The 20079-nt window shown below is 49.7% G+C and overlaps 3 protein-coding genes across 4 annotated transcripts; all 3 read right to left on the bottom strand.

Annotated features, from left to right (window-relative positions):
* Positions 1–2749: 2749 nt before the first annotated feature.
* BMI1 (BMI1 proto-oncogene, polycomb ring finger) lies at positions 2750–13664 on the bottom strand. 2 transcript variants are annotated; one of them, XM_061997218.1, is made up of 10 exons: positions 13222–13664; positions 7972–8105; positions 7465–7561; positions 6665–6720; positions 6490–6540; positions 6118–6226; positions 5980–6025; positions 5394–5492; positions 4878–4958; positions 2750–4792 (listed from the first exon to the last, which is right to left on the bottom strand). In XM_061997218.1, the coding sequence occupies exons 2-10, from the start codon at positions 8081–8083 to the stop codon at positions 4463–4465; spliced, it is 981 nt and encodes a 326-aa protein (XP_061853202.1). In that variant the 5' UTR covers positions 8084–8105; positions 13222–13664; the 3' UTR covers positions 2750–4462. The 2 variants fall into 2 exon arrangements, with proteins under 2 accessions (XP_061853202.1, XP_061853203.1); XM_061997219.1 differs by lacking the exon at positions 13222–13664 and adding an exon at positions 8615–8683.
* Positions 8226–9089, bottom strand: LOC133625561 (uncharacterized). The gene has a single exon (XM_061997418.1). The coding sequence runs from the start codon at positions 9087–9089 to the stop codon at positions 8226–8228; it is 864 nt and encodes a 287-aa protein (XP_061853402.1).
* A 1543-nt stretch (positions 13665–15207) lies between the features above and the next one.
* On the bottom strand, positions 15208–18865 carry COMMD3 (COMM domain containing 3). Its single transcript, XM_061997220.1, has 8 exons — positions 18719–18865; positions 17709–17820; positions 17540–17603; positions 17403–17437; positions 16998–17058; positions 16856–16912; positions 16689–16748; positions 15208–15601 (listed from the first exon to the last, which is right to left on the bottom strand). The coding sequence occupies exons 1-8, from the start codon at positions 18849–18851 to the stop codon at positions 15542–15544; spliced, it is 582 nt and encodes a 193-aa protein (XP_061853204.1). The 5' UTR covers positions 18852–18865; the 3' UTR covers positions 15208–15541.
* Positions 18866–20079: the final 1214 nt, after the last annotated feature.

A 20079-nucleotide genomic window follows, 5' to 3' on the forward strand; every position in this document is an offset into this window, starting at 1 on the left:
CACTGTTAAATGAATAGAAACATCATCCTATCCCTAAAGACGGTGAGACCGAAAGTTGCCCCAGTGCCCACTGAGCTTCAACAGTTTTTGTGTTGTTCTGGTGGGACTCTTCTCTTAGTCGTGGGGAAAAGGAGTGAATGAGCCAGAGCTGGAAAAATAAAAAACAACCAACCTCCACACTGCCAGAGTCCTTGGAATTCGTGAATTACTAAAGTACTAAAGCAACCCTGGCTGGCAGCTCTCGGAGCGGGACAACGACTTCGTCCGCAGGCAAGCGGAGTCCCGCAGCCCTTCGGACGGGAGAAGGGGTTCTGCTGAAGGCGTCTTCTCGGCAGGAGACAGGCAGGCTACATGAAAAAGAAACTGTTTGTAGTAAAATAAAGGAAATCCGTTTCAAGTACCCAGAGTAGAAGCAAGAACGTTAAAAATTAACAGCGGAAACAGGAAACACTTATCTGAGTAAACATTGTCTCAGAATTTCACCGCATTAAAATCCGGAGGGCGCAAGGTGCTCGCCGGGGCTGCGGCCACCCGCTCCCGCACCGGTACCTGGCTGCGGGGCCGCTGCCGCCGCCCACCTCGAGCCGGAGCTGGAAACCGGAGCCAGGCACGGCGAGACAACCCGATCCTCGTGAACCGGTTTGGTGGCAAAGATCGGAATTGCAGGAGTTCCTGCGTGGTGAGAGATGAACAGTCCAGAAGTGATGTTTGAAAGGCAGGAGCGCGGGGCGAAGGGACGGGCGACGAATAGGCACGGGAGTGGCGGAGGCGGCTTCGCCCCGGTACTGGCCTTGGGAGGGCTTTCTTTGGCACTTTGAAAATCCTCAACGAAACAAGTGAAAGCTGTTGGGCGGGGAAGGCGGCGAGCGGTACAGCCCTCGGCTGCCGCGGGGGAAAACAGCGACAGCATCTCTCCGGCTGGAAGGATGCCGCCGTTTGCTTTGCCTCCGCCGGCGGCTTTCAGTGTCTGCTTCACTATCAGAAAATCAGAGAACATCGGCCTTGAGCGGAACTCCCCATAGCTCCCCCGGTGCTGCCGGGGCCCCCGGCGGCAGCCGCCCCGCGCTCTCCGCTGCTCTCCGCGGGACGCCGCCTGTTTGCGGGAGCTCCTCGGCAGTGGCCGCCTGTCGGCATCAGCCTCTGGAGGGGCGGTGGCGTGGGCTGATCTGAGCCATGCTCGGTGCGAAGGGACGAGCCGCTCGGCTTAGCAACCTCCTCAGTCCCCCTTCTCTCTCTTTCTGAATAATTCTTCCTACCTTTGCCCTGTTTCTGCCCGCGGAGCCCTCGACGCTCCCTCTGCCTCGCCATCCCCGGGGCTGGACCGTTACCGACGATCCCCCGTTCCGGTCAAGCACAGAAGCGCTGCTTGAAGCTGCGGGCGGCTGAACCAGGGCGGACAGTTCGGTGGGACGAAAGGAGAAAACCACCATTTTCCAGCGGGCACTGACCGCCTCTGCGGATCAGAAGCCTTTGATCAGATTGCTTGTTGAACAAGCACAGCAGACTTCACCTTCGTCCCTCGATTTATATAAATGCAACGTCGGATAATGGAAATATTCATCTTGCATATACCAAGCCGAGATTTATTTCCGAGTAGGGAGGATTAATGTACACTTGTAAGGAAACCCGTTCGCTGTGTATCTGTAAAGGAAAACGTTGTGAAACCGGGAGGCTGACACGGCCGCTTCGCAAGAAGATCAAGATGCTATCTTTGATCATCTTCTCGGTTATGCTTAGCAATATATATGCATCGTGGTGCCATCTGCCCAAGGCCAGCAGCAAAACAAAAGTTTCACATGGCAGCACAAACATCCGCATCGGCTTCTGTAGCTCAGCTAGAGCGCTACTGAAAACGTTTGTTCTTTTTCAGACGGGAGATGTCAATTTGGGAGATGTCGCAAGCGCTGTAAGAGCTTCAATAAACCTCTAAGAGAGTCATCCAGCTCCCGTTTCATTGCCTTATGCTTCATGGACACTCTACAAAGACCGATAACTGTTTCGGTTTGATGCTAAAAGCTGTGATTATCAGTTACTTCCAGTATAAAATAAGTGCAATTTGATCAGCGTGCTAACGTACGAGCCTCTGTTGCCGGTTCAGAGCTAGTCTTTAGGTGAATTAATGCAACCAGTACAGTGTAAGTAACTGTTATAGGTGAGGGACACTCGCCAAGATAGACTGTCGGTCGCAGGGAGAGATAGCTTTACATTCAATTGCATTTAGTCCTACTGAAGTTTTATAAACAACCCGGAGCAGCACAGGCGGCACTGGGCACTTGCCCTCACAGAGATCCCGACGCTCGTCCCTTCCCAGCCTGCACAGTTTAAGGTGGGCTCAGCGAGTCAGGAGGTAAAACCTGTGCCTGACCGGGATGTGCGAATACACCATTTGCTTGTTCTCCAGAATAATCCGAGGTCAAATAAAGAGCAGCAAATGTTTTCGAGGCAGGCGACCAAAACTAATCATGGCGATTTCTAGACTTTTTGTGTGTGTGTGTGATTTTAGAACTCTACTGTTCTGCTCACTGAAATCTTTTGTACACCCAGAAAGACTTCAAATGAGAACAAGATGTTTGTCCTTTAACACATTATCAACAGAGGTAATTTGCTATTTTTCAATGAATTATCCCTTTTATTTGTTTATTTCTTTGATCAGCTATAAATGAAAGTTATTCGTGTATATAAAACTGAAGTTTTTACTGTTGAAATTGAACTGTACATGTTTACTACAGGAAAAAATATCAACTCTTGTTTAACAAGACATTATACATCAATAAGCAATAACCTTGTGGAGGATTTGCAATCACCTGGTCTATAAAAACAAGCAGGACAAATAACAGCAATTTATATGCAAAAGTAATGATTTAATGACTATAAGCAAGACAAAGCAATAAGAATTGTGCTTCTTTTGCAGACTGGAGACAATGAAATGTTTAACTACAATTTTCCCGTACAAACATGAAACAATATCCATATAGAATAAACACCCTCACAAATGTATAACTGATGGGTGATGAACACACACAAAGTTCGACCAAAGCAAAGCACAAACTGAAAAGTGTTCTGGGCTGTTCATATGGTGGAAAAGTTCCTTCTACTGAAAAGAATAATACCTTTAGAAGCCTCTAATAAAATGCACCTATTTGCAAGGCCATTAAGGAGGAGGCAATCTCCACAATTTATTGGAAATATTAAAGTACCTGTTAAATTTTAATGAAGTTAGTACTGTACCATATACATATATATTAAAAGAAATTTAGATAAAATACCTTCATCCAGCGACTTGCTGGTTCCTTAAAATTTATACCAAATAGTTTATGGCTTCTATAATGATTCCGTGTGCTTTTAAAAACACAGTCCCACCACACTAAATAACAAAAAAAAAAGTTAAATCAAACAGGTCAAAGACTTCCGTGTTCCTTAAATTTTTTTGACTTTTTCTCTTTTCTTCACTGCATCACTTCAACACTTGGTAAAGTAAAAATATATTGCTTGGGAAAACAAACAAACAAACAAAAAAAAAGATAAAGACGGTAAAATCCTTTTAAGATTGCCAATTGCCTCCAGGTAATTAGAGACTTGAGTGTGCTTTCCCAATACTGTAGTTCTCACACGCAAGGTGTTTCTGGCAGTATGAGCAAAGCTCAAACAGGCGGCATCTGCAAGGGTCGAACCAGTTTAGAAATTTAACAACCATATCATGAGTGCATGAAACACAATATTTTCTTTATAGTATTTATAAATATATCATACAATACTGTTTCCTGTTATGTCATATACCAATATGGCATTGTACAATAAGCATAATGCCATCTGATTCTTACAAAAGCGAATCATTTAAACAAGTCAGTAAATAAAACGGTAATACCCGCTTTTAGGCATACAGATTGTAAAACTGAAGTTTACTTTTGATCGGTTCTGCGCAGCAACAGAGAAGTAAAAGATGCAACATAAGAATCAAAATGGCTAATACGCAAAAAATTGTTATTCACAGTGACATGGCTACATATATGCATTATTCTATGCATATTCTTTTCGTTTTGTTGGATTTCAAGATGAAAAAGCACTTGCTTTCTACAGATTCACAAAACAGCATAAGAACAATAACAATTGAAGAGAATGCAATGGAGGAGTTAGTCTGGATTAACAAACTACTTCCCGGGATTTGACTTCTGGAGAGACCAGATGATAGAGACTGAAACAGCTCTGGATCACTCAGAGCAGGTGAAGGTGTAACTTTTGTTTGCTTCCCAGTCCTCTGAAAACAATTTACATTTCAATCTTGCGTTTCCATTAACGTCCATCCTGAATGTCACCTAGTCCACCTTTTATAGCCAAGTTCAGTGTCACTACAAAAGAAAGCAATTTGGACGATAGTCACATGGATTAGCATCTATAAAGCTGTAATGGCATGGAAAGATCTATATAAAGGAGGGGCAGGGGGGTCGGTAGCCTAGTTGGCACATCAACCAGATGAAGTGGCTGAGGAGCCATTTATTGATGTTTTCCGTGCTCTGTTGGTAAAGGAGGACTGGTGGTTACTGCTGGGGCTGCTGCTGGTGCCGTTCATGGTGCTGGAGATGTGAGGAAACTGAGGGTGAGGAGACTGGACCGGTGTGCTGGGGCTGGGCAAACAGGAGGAGGTGGAGGGGATGCCTCCCGCTGGGCTGCTCGCCTTGTCGCTCCCTGAGTCACTTTCCAGCTCCCCGCTATTATTCAAGCCTTCCCTCTGGTGACTGATCTTCATCCTCTTGCAAGTAGGTCTGACACGGTATTTCAGGGGAAGAGGCCCGTTCTGCAAGGCAAAGGGGAAACTCCGGTAAGCACCCTCTCCAGGTCACGACCTGCATCGCAGGGGAAGGTGCACAGACCACACTCACCCGTCTCCAGGTATAGATGTAGGCAATGTCCATTAGGGTGTAGTAGTCCTTCAGGGGCTCCTCTTCATACATCACATCAATCTGTTTAAGATACAAATATGCTTGCGTTAAGGAGCAGCCAGGCAGTTACCCCATGGTTTACCTTTGCTCTGAGGTGAAAGTAGCCCTGCTGCTATAACCATCGGAAGATTGGAAAAAACGCTATGCTGAAAGCAGCAGAGGACAGGCAGTTTTCATGTCTATCAGATATGTTTTAAAGGAACACTTTCTTGATGGCTTGATATTTACAGCACTCAAAAATTACCATGTCACCAAACTCTCCCAGTAGATGTTTTTTAAATAGTGTTCATAATCCCATCAATGAACTGCGTACACCAGAAATACTTTTAATTACCACTTGCTGGAACTGGCTGGAATGAGAAATTAAGTGCCAACCAGCATTGGCAGGCTTAGAATAACAAGACTAATTAAAATAATTAATTAATTAATTAAAATTTACTCTTTCCCAGCAAATACCTGGAAAGTGTTAGGTATATCCATTTTACTCCGCAGGAACTTTCTTAGGTGCATCACTGTCATTGCTGCTGGGCAGCGCAAATATCTTTTGTCATTCACCTGATGGCATAAGAAAGAAAATCAGTTTGCTGAGAGCAAGCAATTAACTCCCACCAAAGCCCTACTCTAACATTTTATGTTAAGTTTTTCTTTTTAAAAAAAATAGGAAATATAACTATTGCTGCTGCTTTACAAGGAACAACAGAAATATGTGGTCAATAATAGTTCCCGAAGAAGTAATTAAAAATGCAACTATAATTGTATATATATGACATTTATTTTTATAATTAATTAATGATAGCAGAATCTGACCAAAAAAAATCAGATTGTGCTTTAAATGCAATACTGTAGGTATATTTTAATATTAAAAATCATTTACATATACAGCTGTATGAAGATGTGTGACAGCTTCTGTACCTACCACCACGGCAGGAGGCGTGCCTCTTGTTCTAGGTACACGTAACTACGTACCTTTTTTCAGCTACAAACCTTCCCTAAAGATGTTTGTGGCATTATGCTTTATCTAGAGTAAGGAAAAGTTATTTACCTCTTCCTTTGATTTTTCTTTCTCCTTATTTCCTTTTCGTTCCAGTCTGAGAAAAGAAATTATACAATTATAACACGTCAGAAAAAAATAGCTGCTATTAGACAGGTAAACATTAAATATTTCCAATCTGGAACTTGCCTATTCTGGTCAAAGAATTCAATGGATAAGCTTATTATCTCGTCGTCTGTTATAATTCTTTTGTCTTCATCAGCCACTTCTCCCCTGTCTTCATTAGAGCCATTGGCAGCTGCACAGAAATTTCCACAATCATTTACATTTTGAAATTCAAATCAGGAAGAATGGCAATTCTCAGTAACAAGATTAAAAAAAAATCATCTCCATAGTAAGTTTCTGAATTAAAAGTACCTAAGTGTTAAAAGCAATAAACTTTTTTTATGTTGAATTTACTTATTAAAATCCTGTCACAGTAGCACATCATTCCTAAGTTAAATAAGTAAAGCATCTAGGTTGATGCCACACTTAGCAAAGTTGTGAACGAGAAGTTTTTACCATCAGCCGACGGATGAGCAGCATAAAAATCCCTTCTTCTTTTCATTTCATCTAGATGGAAAAGCACATATTTTTCTTTTAGTACATACTCTGTAACTCCTGGTATTGATATAGGACAGCAGTTCTGGTTTTGGTTTTCTACTCTTCAAGGAAATCCCACGGTTTAATTACTTACTTTTGAAAAGGCCTGGTACTAGCTTGTATACAATATCTTGGAGAGTTTTATCTGACCTGAAAAAAGAACAACCACAAAACACAAAATTAAGCAGGTGAAGCAGTATCACAATCCAAGCAGTGGCTTCCCATTTATAATCTTTCACAACAATGAGTCATCTCTGAAAGAGAGGGAGGCTACTCGTAAAAAGTTAACTCGCAAGACCCTGAAATCAAACTAGCACTGGTCCAAATATTCCAATAAACCAAAACTCATTTGTGCTACCACAATGAAAAAGAACTCCCTCAGACTGAAGGAAGGCCTTCAAAATTACATGCCCTCCCTAGAAAACATGGAGAGCAAAGCTTAACACTGACAAGCACAAATATTCCAGAAAGGAGAAGCATGCTTTAAAGGCTTTTTGCCTCTTAGTTTGCAAAGTTTCAGCAAGAGTTTTCATGACCAAGAGCTCTGGATGGAGTGAAGCATTCCTGGAAGTGGAGGCAAAAAACTGTCAGGATGGTACATGTGAGGGAAGAGGCATTGCATCAGTGGTTGGTGTATGCAAAAAAACCACCAAACCCCAATCCCTAACCCCCAAAAAACAGATCCACAAAAACTTTGTCTCACATTCAGAGAAATGTTCATTTTCAATCAATGAGCAATCTCCAAAGACAGAGCATACAGATGAGTTGGCTTGTAAACTGACAAACCCTTTCAGATTTAAATCGCGGACGAAGAGATAACATCGACGGGACTACTGCTGGTCTCCCCATGTAAAGTAAAAGAGATGCAGGGTGTGCAACGCGCCTTTCTCCTACCTTATATTCAAAAGTGGTCGAGTTTTGTGAACTTGGACATCACAGATAGGACAATACTTGCTGGTCTCCAAGTAACGCACGATACAGGTCTTACAGACTGTAAAGTCAAACACGAAAACCCTTTAGTGTCAGTCGGAGGTGATGCTCACAGATATGCATAGATAAAGGTGCGATTTTCTAAACTATGCAAGCTAGAGCAAATCGTCCATTGTCAGCAGTGTGCTGCTTAAGCTAAACAAATACCCAAATAAGCTGCAATTACCATGAAAAGGAGACGCTTAGAGTACATATATTATTACTTTAACAAAGACCGCAGGACCATCGTCAGAAGAAGTGCACGGCGGCCGGGCCACCTATTTCCCAGCCGGCCAGGGAGGCGGAGGGACGGCGGTCCCCAGCACCTCAGGGGGTCGGGGCTTGTGAGGGGGGTTGGTCTCTGTTTTTCCCGGGATGTCGGGAAAGGTGAGAAGCGGTGTGGAACAACGCGGAGCGCCCGGTCGTACTTACAGGAGTGGAGGCACTCTATGATGGTTGTTGCATCAATGAAGTACCCGCCGCAGAGCACGCACATGAGATGGGGGTTTAGCTCGGTTATTTTGATTCTGGTTGTTCGATGCATTTTGGCGTGGCGAGGGGCGGCTCTGAAAGACACACACACACAGAGGACCGATCAGCGGAGACGAGCGCAGCGACGTCCCAGGTGCCGAAATCCGGCGCGTCCCCTTCCCCCGTGCAGTCGCATCCCCCGGCGCAGGGGCAGCTCAAGCGCGGGAGGCGGCGGCGCGGGGCCCGGCGGCGGGCGAGGGCCGGTCCCGAGGCCGGCGGAGCGTCTCGCCGCCACGCACCGCCCCGGGCCGGCCTGGGCGCAGCCCCGCGGAGGCGCGGTCGTTCCGCGGCACCCACCGCGCCGCTCCCCGGCGGGCGACGGGCTCTCCCCGCGGCGCGGCGCGGCACCGGCCGGCTCGGGCTCCCCGGGCGGTTCGGCGGCGAGGCGGGGGGGGAGCTCGGGGCGGGGGGGGACGCCGGCCGGGCACCGGGCTGCCGGCGAGCAGCACAAAGGGGAACCAGCGCCTCCCGGTGCGGCTGCCCTGGCATTTCCGGAGAGCGGGGAGGGGCGGCGGGGGGAGGGACGGGTGGGGGGGACACGCACCTCGGAGCGGGGCCGGCCCGCGAGGGGGGTCCGGGCGGCTGCTGCTGCTGCTCGGTGCCGATCCGGATCTGCTCCGCTCTCCGAGGGGGTTGCTATAGCAACTTACACTTACACTTGGCATCCTGCCACCGCTGGGAACACACGAGAGCCGGGAGGGGGGGCGGCCAGGGAGGGAGGGGGGGGCGGGCCGGGCCGAGCCGAGCCGGGCCAGGGGGTGGGACGCGGGGCCCGGGGGCTGGCGGAGGGGGTGGAGGAGCCGAGGAGCCCGCGAGGGTCTGGGAGCCTGGTTGCGAGGGGAGGGGGAGGAAGGCGGGAGGAGGGGGCGCGGGCGGGGTCGGGGTGCCGCAGCCCGAAGGGTGCCGGGGCGGGGTGCGGGGCAGCACGGGCGGCGGCCCTGGGCGCGGTGCTGAGCCGAGCTTTGGGGTCTCGGCCCGGCGGAGGAGAGCGCCAGAGGCTCCTCCCGAGCCTCGGCCATTTCGGATCCTCTCAGGGGCCTCTCTCCACGTCGACTCGGTACGAGGAGCTGGTCTGAGATCTCTCTTCTCCCCCTCCGCTCCCTCCCTCCCTCCCTCCGCCGAGCCGCGCTGCCGAGGACCGAGCCCCCCGCACCACCGGCGGGGTACCGAGTACCAACTCCCGCGCTGCCGACATGCCCTCTCCCCTCTTATCCGCTTTCCTCCTTTCTCTCCTTCCTTCCCTTCTCCCCTCCACCTCCTCAACTCTTTCTCTCCCCCCTCCCCGCTTCTTCGCCTCTCGTTTGAAAAGCCTCCCGTGGACGAAGCGAGCGCGGTGCAAAGTTTTGCAAGAGGTGGAAAGAGAATTGCAGCACCAGGGTAAGGTGTTTGTACGGGAGAAAACTAGTCTCCGGGTTCTTAAACAACCCCCCTTTTCAGCAATAAAAGCATACTAGCCGGGGGGGACGGGCGGGGGGGAAATCGACTTTAAACGGCACATTAGTGACAACATGCGAAGGACCATGTGACCAAATCATTTCTAAAGCTAAATCAACACCTTGTCATCACAATGAAGCGACAAGAGTGAAAAACAAATGTCATTTTCACAGTCAGAAACCCGTAAACCTCCGTCGGATGCACTGATACCAACGTTAGATGCACACGTACTATTTAAAATGAGAAGGGATAAGAGGTAAAGTGAAAAGTACACGGGGGGGGGGGGAGGGGCGAACGACGGCGACACGATGACATCTTCAGCCATGTCAATTGCAGAATAAATTATTTTCTGTCAACCAGATCCTGAAAAATGTAACGTAACAACGTTGCTCCAATGCAAGCCATTCATTTCCCCCTGTCAGGATACCCAGCATACCAGCTCCTACCCTTGGTCCCCACTCTTCCTCAGGCAGAGCTTGAGAGCCGCTTCTCCCTGCAGCACCGTGAGAGCTGCAGAAGTCTCGAGACGAGAGGCTCTCCTCAGCCACTCGCAAAGTTCGGTGGTAGGCAGCGGGAGAAAAAAAAAGCCCACCAATCTTTCTAAAAGCTTTGAATTTCGGCCAAACTGCCCAGGGGTACAATATTCCTCAAACAGTGAGCACAGCGCCAACGAGCGACCCCAGCCAGGAAACTTCTCCTGCTCCTGCAGGAGAACCCTTGAGTGAGCAGCAGATAAAACTCCCCAGCATCAAGCCGCAGCCGGCCAGCACACCAAAAAGCAACATGCGAGAAGCATCAAGCCAGACGAGGTCCACAAAGCTGTTCCTAGCCTCCTGCGGGAAAAGGAGACCCCCGCTGCATTGTACTGCCGTTTAAATGTCGCTTCCAGGGTCCCTGACCCTCCGCTTCTTACTTTTAAACCGATACCGAGGACTTGCTTTTCCCAGAAAAGCCAGAGCCGGGGCTTCTGCGCTCCTTTCTGAAGACCTCAGCGCCCGAAGCCGGCGACTCTGAGGTCCCTTTAGGTACTTAACCATGGTCAGACTGCTTTCCCGGTTCTGTGGTTTATTTGTTCAGGTCACTAGCTTATAATTCATAAATATCTGAACCAAAAACCTCAGCAGCGGCCGAGGTCATGCAAGGCGGCCGACCGAGAATTCCTTCCCAGCCCTGCCAGGCTGGAACAAACCTTTGAGGACATTAACACGTTTATTTCACGCAGGCGTAGCCCCTTCCTAAATGGAGGAGGATTAAATTCAACCGTGAAACCCGTTTTGTCGAAGCAACCCCTAAACGCGGATTATTTATTGCCCAAACTTAGAGCATTTTCAACGTGCTATGAGCTATCTTTGAAACCAGTGGTTTTCTCCAGCGAGCTGAACCGGGCGCCTCATTTCTCCCCAAAAGACACCTGTACAAACACACGCACACGCGTGTCTGTGCCCGCGGGTATTTAAGACGAACGCAACACGTTTTACTACAGCAGCCTGAGCCTCGGTATCTTGGTACGAGGGAGACTCTTTCAGTTTTTTCCCTGCTCGTGCTGATAGCACGGCGAATACCAGCACTTCACACAGTCAATACACACAGCCTCTTAACCGGGACAATATATATTTACACATTGACACACGGAACAACCAAACGTAAAATATACGGAGATAATACTCACTAGAAGTAAACACTGCCAGACAGCTGATTATTTAGAGGCCTTAAACAGATCATGTCAAAATAAAGAAAAACAGAAGTGCGTTCTCCTGCTAGGAATCAGCTACATTATTAAAAATCTATAAAGGCAATAAGCTATCAAACCTTGCTGGACAGGTCTCTAGCAGAAGATACATACAGAAAAACCAGAAGCATCTCCCGAGTAAGTCTGTGTACTTTGCACCCATCGCCTCTCTGAAAACTCTCTCATCAGGAATAAAGCAGCCGTCACTCTACATCTTCACCCATTATCAGTCACAGCCACTTTTACTATCGAGCCTGTTATTACTCTTTCGCTTAAGAATGGCCACATATGTTTTAAAGAAGAGACGATGCTTCTTTCTGAGAAGGCACACAGAGCTCAAATACCCCTGCCCAGCTCGCCGCAGCGGGGAAAGACCTGAATATTGGCAACAGAGTGCTAAAGGACGCCAATCCCTCAAATCGCCTCCCTGGAAAGAGGTGAAGGACATCATTTTTCTACTTTAAAAAATACACTAAAATGTTCATTTTGTACTATCTGAGAGATCAGGTAGGTCAAGCCTCCGTGTCTCTGGCAAACTGCAACACAAGTCTGTCTCAGTTTCCAGGGCGCACTGCACAGAGTCACTCAAAGTAGTTTTACTGGACTGTATTTCCAGAATCTCCCTGGTCTTGGCGACAGCCCCATAAAACAAGTTGCTCTGACCACTACAGACTATGCAAAAAAAATCCCACCAAACCAACCCAATCCAAAAACCAACCCAAACCTTTTAACGCCCAGCGTGCAAATGGACTCACATACTCATGTTTTCCTCCACGTTTCTGAAGAGTGGAGGAGCGAATCAAAGTTTGTAGAGGCTGAAAAGTTACTATCTCACTTTTATAGAAATGCTTTTTTTTTTTTTTGCTTATTTTTACCTGATTATTTGCATATTATTTGCAGTAAACAGAGAGAAGCATCCAGCATTATATATTGTCAAGGCCATAAAATTACAAAAACGCACACCAGCAACTTTCCAGTGCTGCCCATAGCAGCACGAGGAGCCCACTCGTGACACCTTTTAAGATCTGACAAAGGATTTCATGTAAATTTACCCTTCCTGAGTTCAGGAGAAAGAAAAAACCCAAAACAACTAAAATTAAAAAAACCCGACCAACCAACAAACCCCAAAACCACAATCAGAGAAAAGAAATTCAAAAAGCCCCCCCCCCCTCCCCGCGTCCCACAGACACATCACCTTTGCTCCAAAGGCTCCAGCAAACCGCACGCCCCAGCTTCCCAAGACGGCAGCCAAACTGCTATCCTCACCCCCCCAAAAAAGTTCTTTCTCGGTGTTGGCCACCCCTTTCCTCTCCCAGCAGGCGCAAACCCCCCAACTTTAACATTTAGAGCAGAAATGTGAGAGAAGACATTGGGAACAACTGGCAACCGCCATCTTACAACCCATCCAGTTTCACACAAGTACTTGTCCAACTTAAGTTAATAACATTTTCTGCTGGGCGCCCCGGCGCCTAACAACCCCTCCAGGAGGATCGCTACCCCCCGCTGGCTCTATCTCTATAAAATGGGTGCGTTATCTGACATTTTAACCTCCCCCAGACACATTTCTTTCGGGGAGGACCGAAATCATTTGACCCAGGCAGCTCCAGATTTCACGAACGTCCCTGTTTAATCAAAATCTGCCTTTAAACAAAGGGCGCTCAGGCCGGGCTGGCAGCAGGGTCTGGAAATATAAATATTCTCCTCGGGGGCCATGTGCACAGAAAGGTTTTAGGGGGCGTCTGGAGAAAGAAAGGAACTAAAATTTGCAAATGTGGGTGCGTAACGCGAGCGAGTGCACAGGCTGCTGCTGCTGCTGCGTGTCTATATGTGTGTGTGTGTGGCTGGAGCAGCCTGTCAGCGCTTTTCCCATACGGAGAGCTCGGGGGACACCTAGGCTCCCCTTTGCAGCCCCCAAACCGGACGAAAACCGACGCCGAGCCCCCTTAGCCCCCCGCCCTTGGTAAGGCGACACCTCGCTTCATACGTACCCGGAAAACGGAGCCGGTGGGTGATGATCGGAGCGGCCAAAAAAGACAATGAAAGTTAAAAGTCGTTCAGCAGAAAATGAATGTGAGCCAAGCGGCCATCTTGAAATGAACTGCAGACGCTGTCAATTGCAATAAGCTTATTGCCGCCGCCGCCGCTGCGCTCCGCTCATTTTAGTTACAAAACACCCGGGTTTTCTCCGCTCGTCCACCGGCCCTTCTCGCTCCCTCGCTCTCCCGCCGAGTTCGCCGCCCGGGCGGCTCAGGCGCTGGGAGCGCAAAGTCTCCCCGGTCCGGATGGGTCCTCTCTCCACCAGCCCATTGTCTCTCCCTCTGCCCCCCGCTCCGCCTCGCGGCCTCGCTCGCGTTCCTTTTATTATTATTATTATTATTACGAGTATTATTGTTGTTGTTATTTCATAGTTGGTGGCGGGGACCCGGGGAGGGAAGGAGGGCGGGCGGGCGGGCGGGCGGGAGGAGGGCGGAGGAGGGAAGAATGCAACGCTGAAGGCACACAGTGGAAACTGACACCGTCCCCAAAATGGCTCGGAGTTCGCCCGCCCCGCCAGCGTCACGTGGGGCGCCTCATTCCTTAAGGGCGGCCTGGGAATTAGCGGCGCTGCCGCCGGGGCCCGGCAGCCTCCCCGTGACCCAATCCCGCAACCCGGCCGCCTCCTCCCCCTCCGCCCCCCCCCCCCCGCGCTCCCTCCCTCCCCTCCCCCGCCCGCCGCCCCCCTCCCCTCCCCCCCGGCCCTGCACACGCTCGCCCGCGCGCCGCCGATGCCTCCTTTTCCTCGCCGCGCCGCCCGCGCGCCCGCCCCGACCCCCGGCCCCGCTCCCGCTCCGCGGCTCCCGCCCGCCTCCCCCCGCCCGCCACAGCCCGATGCCGCCCTGCCTCCTTCCCCGCGCTCCCTCCGCCCGCCCCGCCGCTCCCCGCTTTCCGCCCGCGCTCCGCGCCTTCTCCGCCCCTGCTTCCCCTCCGAGCCGCCGACCGGCCTCCGTGCCTCCGCTCCCACCCGCGAGGTGCGTCCCCCCGCCTTTGCCCGGCGCTGCCCTCGCCATCCTCGCACGGCCGCCGGCCCCACGCGCCTCCCGCGCCCCTTCCTCCGCAGCCCTCGCCTCCCTCCGCGCACTTGTTGCGCGCTCCGCGGCATCCGCGGCCCCCGGCACCCACGGGCCGCCCGGTACGCCCCGTCCCACCACGGGGTGAGAGCCCCCGCGGGGGACCGCGCCACGGCCTCGCGCCCCCGCCGCCTCGTGCGCGCTGCCCGCCGCCCGCAGGCGGCCCCGCTGGGGGCGTCGGGGCGACGCGTCCCCTCGGAACCGCGCCGAGGCTCTCCCGCCCGCAGCGGCGACCCCCGGGCTCGGCTCGCCCCGGCGTCCCCCGAGCGGCAGGGACAGCGGGCGGCGCGGACACCCGCGGAGGGGACTAGGAGCGCCGGGCTCGGCCGAAGCGGACGAAAGGGAAGCGGGAAACTCCCGGCAGACGAGATGTCGCCCGCGATCCGGGTGCGGAGGAGCGAGGCGACAAGAACCCAGCTCCGCCGCCGCGCTTCCTCCGCGGGGCTGCTCTCCCCCGCCGGCAGGTGCGGACGGGCTCCGCGGCGACGAGCGGCTTCGCAGCAGCCAGCGGGGCCGCGGCGGCTCAGGGAGCGGCGGGCCGCGGCCCCGGCGACGGGCGCGGAGCAGCCCCGCGCAGGGGATGGTCGCCGTCGAGCCGGAGCCGACACTCGGCTCCGCGCAGCTCCGCGGACTGCCGGCGAGGTGTGTCGGCTCCATGTTAATCGCAAATTAAATGGGAGTACCTCTCGGCTCCCGCTCCGGGACCAACCTTTGCTCTTAGAGAAGATACAAGAAATAACAAAGCGCAGTGGCGGTTCAGCAAAGGCGCCGCAGCCGCGGCACGGGAGGAAGGGATTTTCGGCTCAGCGCTGACCAACGTTTAGCGTCTTACATTTAGGTACAGCCAATTCACGCATAGAAATTGCGGAAGAGGAGCGAATAAACTTTATTAGATCCCAGGGAAAAATAATCAGTGACTATTCTAAAAATACACAAAATAAACGAGAAGGAATGCTTTAGAGACACCACATTTTAGCAAATATTTAACAAGAGATAAGTAAAAAAAAATCGACACGAGCAAGGAAGACCAACTGTGGTCCTACAAAAATTATTTTACTTAATTAATATCCAAAGACTATTTAAAAAAAGAAAAAAAAAAGAAGAGACTAGTTTGCATCAAGAGATGAAAGACATTTGTCATTTAGAAGATGCTCTTCGGAATGAGATCCCTTCATCTCAGCAGGCTGACACTTTCCTTCAATCACATCTGACTTGCTCTTTCTAGACTTTTTGCAGCATCTTTTAGTTTTCCAACTAAATCCTAAGAGATGAAACAGCGTCTCAGAATAAACGTAATTTTTAAAAGGTCAGCTAGGAGAACGTAGTATTATTTTTATACGGGGAGGCAAGGGAAACCAGCACCTCACACCACAAAGAAATGTTGCAACTGATGAACAATGCCAGCAAGTAATCAGATAGCTCCCTATTTTACAACGTAGTAAGAAAAGTGGGAACTGAAGGAAAACACCTTTTCACATATATTATCTACTAAGATCAGTGTTCTTAACACATGGATTTTATCAGTACCATTACAATGGCCAAGGCTGACATTTGGTCTAGGCTTTGAATATACATTTCCAAAATACTGAAAATATTTTGAGTGCAATTTTGTCCTAGGACCATTCTCCAGGCAAAGGATGTGAGACTTAACCAAGTCAGCAAACCAATCAAAAAGCACTCATTAGTTAGAAAAGGATGACTTTTGAGATACACTTTAAAAAAGCAGAGGTGTGAAGCTGAAGTTTTAATATCTTGCTTTTCCTCTTCCCCAACCCCTCTTCCCAGTTCTCCAGAGTTTGGTCACTTCCAAGCATTACAATACCTCTATTGTTCAGTTACACATTTAAATCGCTAAACAAAGATCAACGTTTGTTTCAGTACATTTCTTATGTGTCATTAACACCACTGAAGAGCCTCCACTTCTGTTCCCTATTTTTAATCGTAACACATTTAAATCATGGAACCAACTTCTTCACTCATTTCTTTAAAGCACGGGAAATCAGAGTTTCAGAAAAATGATGTATTTCCTCATATATATATTACAGTTATGAAATCAGGCAAAACATTTATGCACCTATGTAAAACACTCCCCATGCAACTAAAATCAGTCACTTTGCCACTTCATCTGAGAAGACAGGAAAACTACACTCAGATATTTTTTATAGAAGATTCTCCCATATCCTCCCAGTGGATATTACCAATGGATAGGGGTTTTTTTATGTACCCTCAGATATTGTTATTTTTTAAATAACAATATATGTGACATTATTTTGATTGGCAAGTTGTTAAAAACAGTTACGTCCACAAGTGGAACCAAGCGTAGAAACCACGATGAAGGAAAGAAGTACCTGTAATTGCTCCATCGTACAACTAAATGTAACATCTGGGTGTGATCCTGAATCACAGCTCTGGAGAACAAAAAAAACAACCAACAGTGCCTGTTTTATTAAAAAAAACAAACCCAAAAACCTGAAATTGCACTTTTTCCTCTAAGGGTGCTGGGAGTGTACAGTACCTCTACATTTAAGGTCACCAAGTAGGAAGGCTGGTAAGTTTTGTGAAGTTGATTGCTCTAAATTAAAGAGCATAGAGAAAAAAAAAAGTCAAGTCTCAGCACTGGAACAGGCTAAAGAAATACCTTAATGTGTTAAAATTACCTTGATTTGATATTCCAAGCGCCAAGCCACATCAGTTATATGGAGAGGAGATCTGCCTATGCTGAAAGACACAACAGTTACAAGTTCCCTACACTAAACACATCATTCTCTCAAGTTATTCATCAATAAAGAACTTTTTACCCATCCTTGAACAGTTGTTCAAAAGTTAAAAAAAGTTTCTTAAGAGAAGAATTCCAAGAGGAAGGAGAGAAGTTTCAACAGCTTTTTTTCCTAAAGTTTGCTAAAAATGTACAATGTCTTTTAAGTTTTTTTTCAGTTGTGGTTTGTTTGTTTTAAATACAACAATATTTCTTACTTTAATCACTTAGAGAAAGTACAGGTGCTTTCCAGGACAATTTCAAAGTAGCTGTAATTGAAACTATATATCTGTGCTGACTGACCTACCTTCCCAATAGGATTTCCAAGGCATCCTTGTTTTTCTGGAGGAAAAAAAACCACAACACAACAAAACAAATTGTCTAGATTCAATAAATTCCTATGAGACAAAGGAAATATAAATATGTTAAAATTGTTTCCAAAACCTGATATTCGGTGCAGAACTGCTCTATTCTCTCTTTGTCCAGTTTACAGTCCTCAAGACACGTGCTACAGGGGAAAAAGAACTTGTTAGTTTTCTGTTAGCATCAACTCAGCAGAACAGTTTAATGTACCGACCGCTAGAGAAATGGGGTGGCTTCAAAGTGTTAGTACCTTATAGCAGATATGTCGGCTTGCTGCTTCCCTGCCTCCAGAATACACGTCACAGCTGCGGCATGGCAATGTTTTAATACCGTTGGGTCAATATCTTTCAGGTCTGGATCGTCTAAAATAAATGAATCACTGATGACAAACCTCTTTGCCAAATCCTACGGTATCAAAAGCTGCTGCTTGTCTCTTGAATGGAATCTTTCCCCCATAAAACCCCATTCAAAATGGATCACTTTTTGGTGTTTTAAGAGCGAAAGGACAGAGAAAGGAGGCAAGGTGTGAGAAGAGGGGATGAAGCACGGGCTGAGGCACAGCGTACCAGGCGGGGCTGTCCAGGGACGCGCGCCCTGCCGACCCTCCAGCTCCTGCCCGTTTAAAATAAGGAGAGGGGGAGGGGGGAAGGGGAAAAAAAAAGCAAAAAAATAGGAAAACCTCAATTTCCTCTTTAAGCCCTGAGCGCGCTTCGCCAACGGCGGGGAGCGGAGCCGTAGCCAGCGGCGGGGCGGGGGACCGGGGCTACCCGCCGGCACCGGCGGCAGTGTCATTAACACCACAGAATTAATTGCGCGGCCGTATCTTCTCACGCCGGCGTCGCTTATAGGAAGCGTCCACGCGCGACCACACGGTCGCGGAGGAGCGCCCGGGGAAAACCGCCTCTTGCCCCGCTACACGGCCACGGACGCGCGGGGACCTCGTTGCGGGCCGCTCCCCCCCACCTCGGTATTTTTGCCGGGTTTAATGAAACTTTAATGAAGCGTGCGCGCACTGGCGATGTCACCCCGCGCAGCGGCACCCTGGAGCCGTCCACGGACGACGCGCCGGGTGGGAGCCGCCCCGTGTCTTTGCGGAGGGGGTGGGGTGGGGATCTCGCCGTCCAACGCAACACAGACTCGCGTGTATACGCGATGAGGTGGACCCCCGTTTGCGCGGAGCGACGCGGCCCGCACTGCCTCTCAGCCCACCTCACGCCACGCCACCGCTCCCCCCCACACCCCCACGGCCCTCCGCCTTACCCAGCCCGGCTTGCGGGTGCTCGAGGAGGCTGCGGAATGCGGCGCGAAGGAGAGCGGCGTAGGAGCGGCGCGGGAAGCGGTGGGGGTCCCCCAGCAGCCGCCACCCACCCCGCGCGTACGCCGACAGCTCCATTGTGGGCGCCGTGACCTTCGACACGCGCCCACGTGACGCGCGCGCAGCTGATCGCCGCGCCGAGGCGGAGCCGCCGCCGTGGGGCGGGTGGCGCGCGCGGGGGGGGCGGGGGGAGGCGCCGGTCGCGGAGGGCTCGGGCTCGGGCTCGGGCTCGGGCTCGGGCTCGGGCTCGGGCTCGGGCTCGGGCTCGGAGCCATCGGCGCCTCCTCCAGTAGTCCCTCGCGTGTCTTTTGCACGCGTGGCAGAAACGCGGACCTCACCCCCCCACCCCACCCCGTCCCGTGTCCCTGGGGTTTGAAGCGATGCCATCCCCAACCGAATTTGGGGAAGGATGCGGCGCCTGGCGCGGCGAGGGTTTCTTAGGGCGTGTTGTGCACGTCAGTGCTTTTATTTCTTCGTAAATTAAATCCCTCTTGCGCTTGTATCTCCACGCGCCTTTGAAGTGTGTATATTGGTGTGGAGCTTTAAAGTCCACAAATTCGAGCTATACGTTTCTGCAGACCCGCTGCCTGCTAACTTAAAACATGAGGAATACAGACTTACCCCTTTCCCCAGCTTTTTTTTTAACTTCTGAAACGTCTACCTGAGCGAGATACGTGCATATCGTGGGCTTGGACAGGGATTTTTTAATCACAATCGCCCTCCCACCTCCTGTCATTACAGATCTGTGTATCAAACCACATTAAATTCCCTCCCCCCTCTGGTTACGGCCGTCCGAAATGCAAGCTTAGACTCACAGTAATTTATTAACTAAGATTGCTGTAGCATTTTGGGAAAGCATTTTGCAGATTTTGACGTACATAAATTAGTGATGGGTAGACAATACAGCCTTTGCTGGTGATTCACCAAAAGACGTACAAATGCTGTCTAAAAACACCTCTGTGTTAAGCTAATAAACCCCTGAGACATTAACATCTTGTGTTAGCAACTTATTTTTTACAGGCTGAAGCAATGCTGTAGTACTCCCCAAAATTTAAAAGTTAATATTTTACAACTAAATAATGAAATGACATGTGTTTATGTCTCAGCTAAGGACAGAAATTTGGACTGAACTCATAAAACATCAGTAAAGGCCTTACTATGCCACATGAATTATGATGCACACAACCTTTGGAGTTTGGTTATGCAAAATGCTTCAGACATGACTTTTTTCCTTGTGTGTGCCTATTCTGAATGGGCAAGAATGGCTTGTTTTATTGGATATGAACAGTCCTTAAAGGGAAATTCA

This window comes from Colius striatus, chromosome 5, assembly GCF_028858725.1.
Source record: "Colius striatus isolate bColStr4 chromosome 5, bColStr4.1.hap1, whole genome shotgun sequence".
In the NCBI taxonomy this organism is placed as follows: Eukaryota; Metazoa; Chordata; class Aves; order Coliiformes; family Coliidae; genus Colius; species Colius striatus.

Bases quoted from the DNA above. Each gene is read 5' to 3' on its own strand.
- BMI1 (XM_061997218.1), bottom strand. From the start codon at position 8,083: ATGCATCGAACAACCAGAATCAAAATAACCGAGCTAAACCCCCATCTC. The intron at 6,227-6,489 runs GTAAAAACTTCT...ATTTCTGTGCAG, and splicing joins TGCTCATCCGTCGGCTGATG to CTGCCAATGGCTCTAATGAA. The intron at 4,793-4,877 runs GTGAGTGTGGTC...TTTGCCTTGCAG, and splicing joins ACATCTATACCTGGAGACGG to AACGGGCCTCTTCCCCTGAA.
- LOC133625561 (XM_061997418.1), bottom strand. From the start codon at position 9,089: ATGGCCGAGGCTCGGGAGGAGCCTCTGGCGCTCTCCTCCGCCGGGCCG.
- COMMD3 (XM_061997220.1), bottom strand. From the start codon at position 18,851: ATGGAGCTGTCGGCGTACGCGCGGGGTGGGTGGCGGCTGCTGGGGGAC. The intron at 17,821-18,718 runs GTAAGGCGGAGG...CATTTATTTTAG, and splicing joins GCACCCGCAAGCCGGGCTGG to ACGATCCAGACCTGAAAGAT. The intron at 17,059-17,402 runs GTAGGTCAGTCA...TGTGTCTTTCAG, and splicing joins TTGGAAATCCTATTGGGAAG to CATAGGCAGATCTCCTCTCC.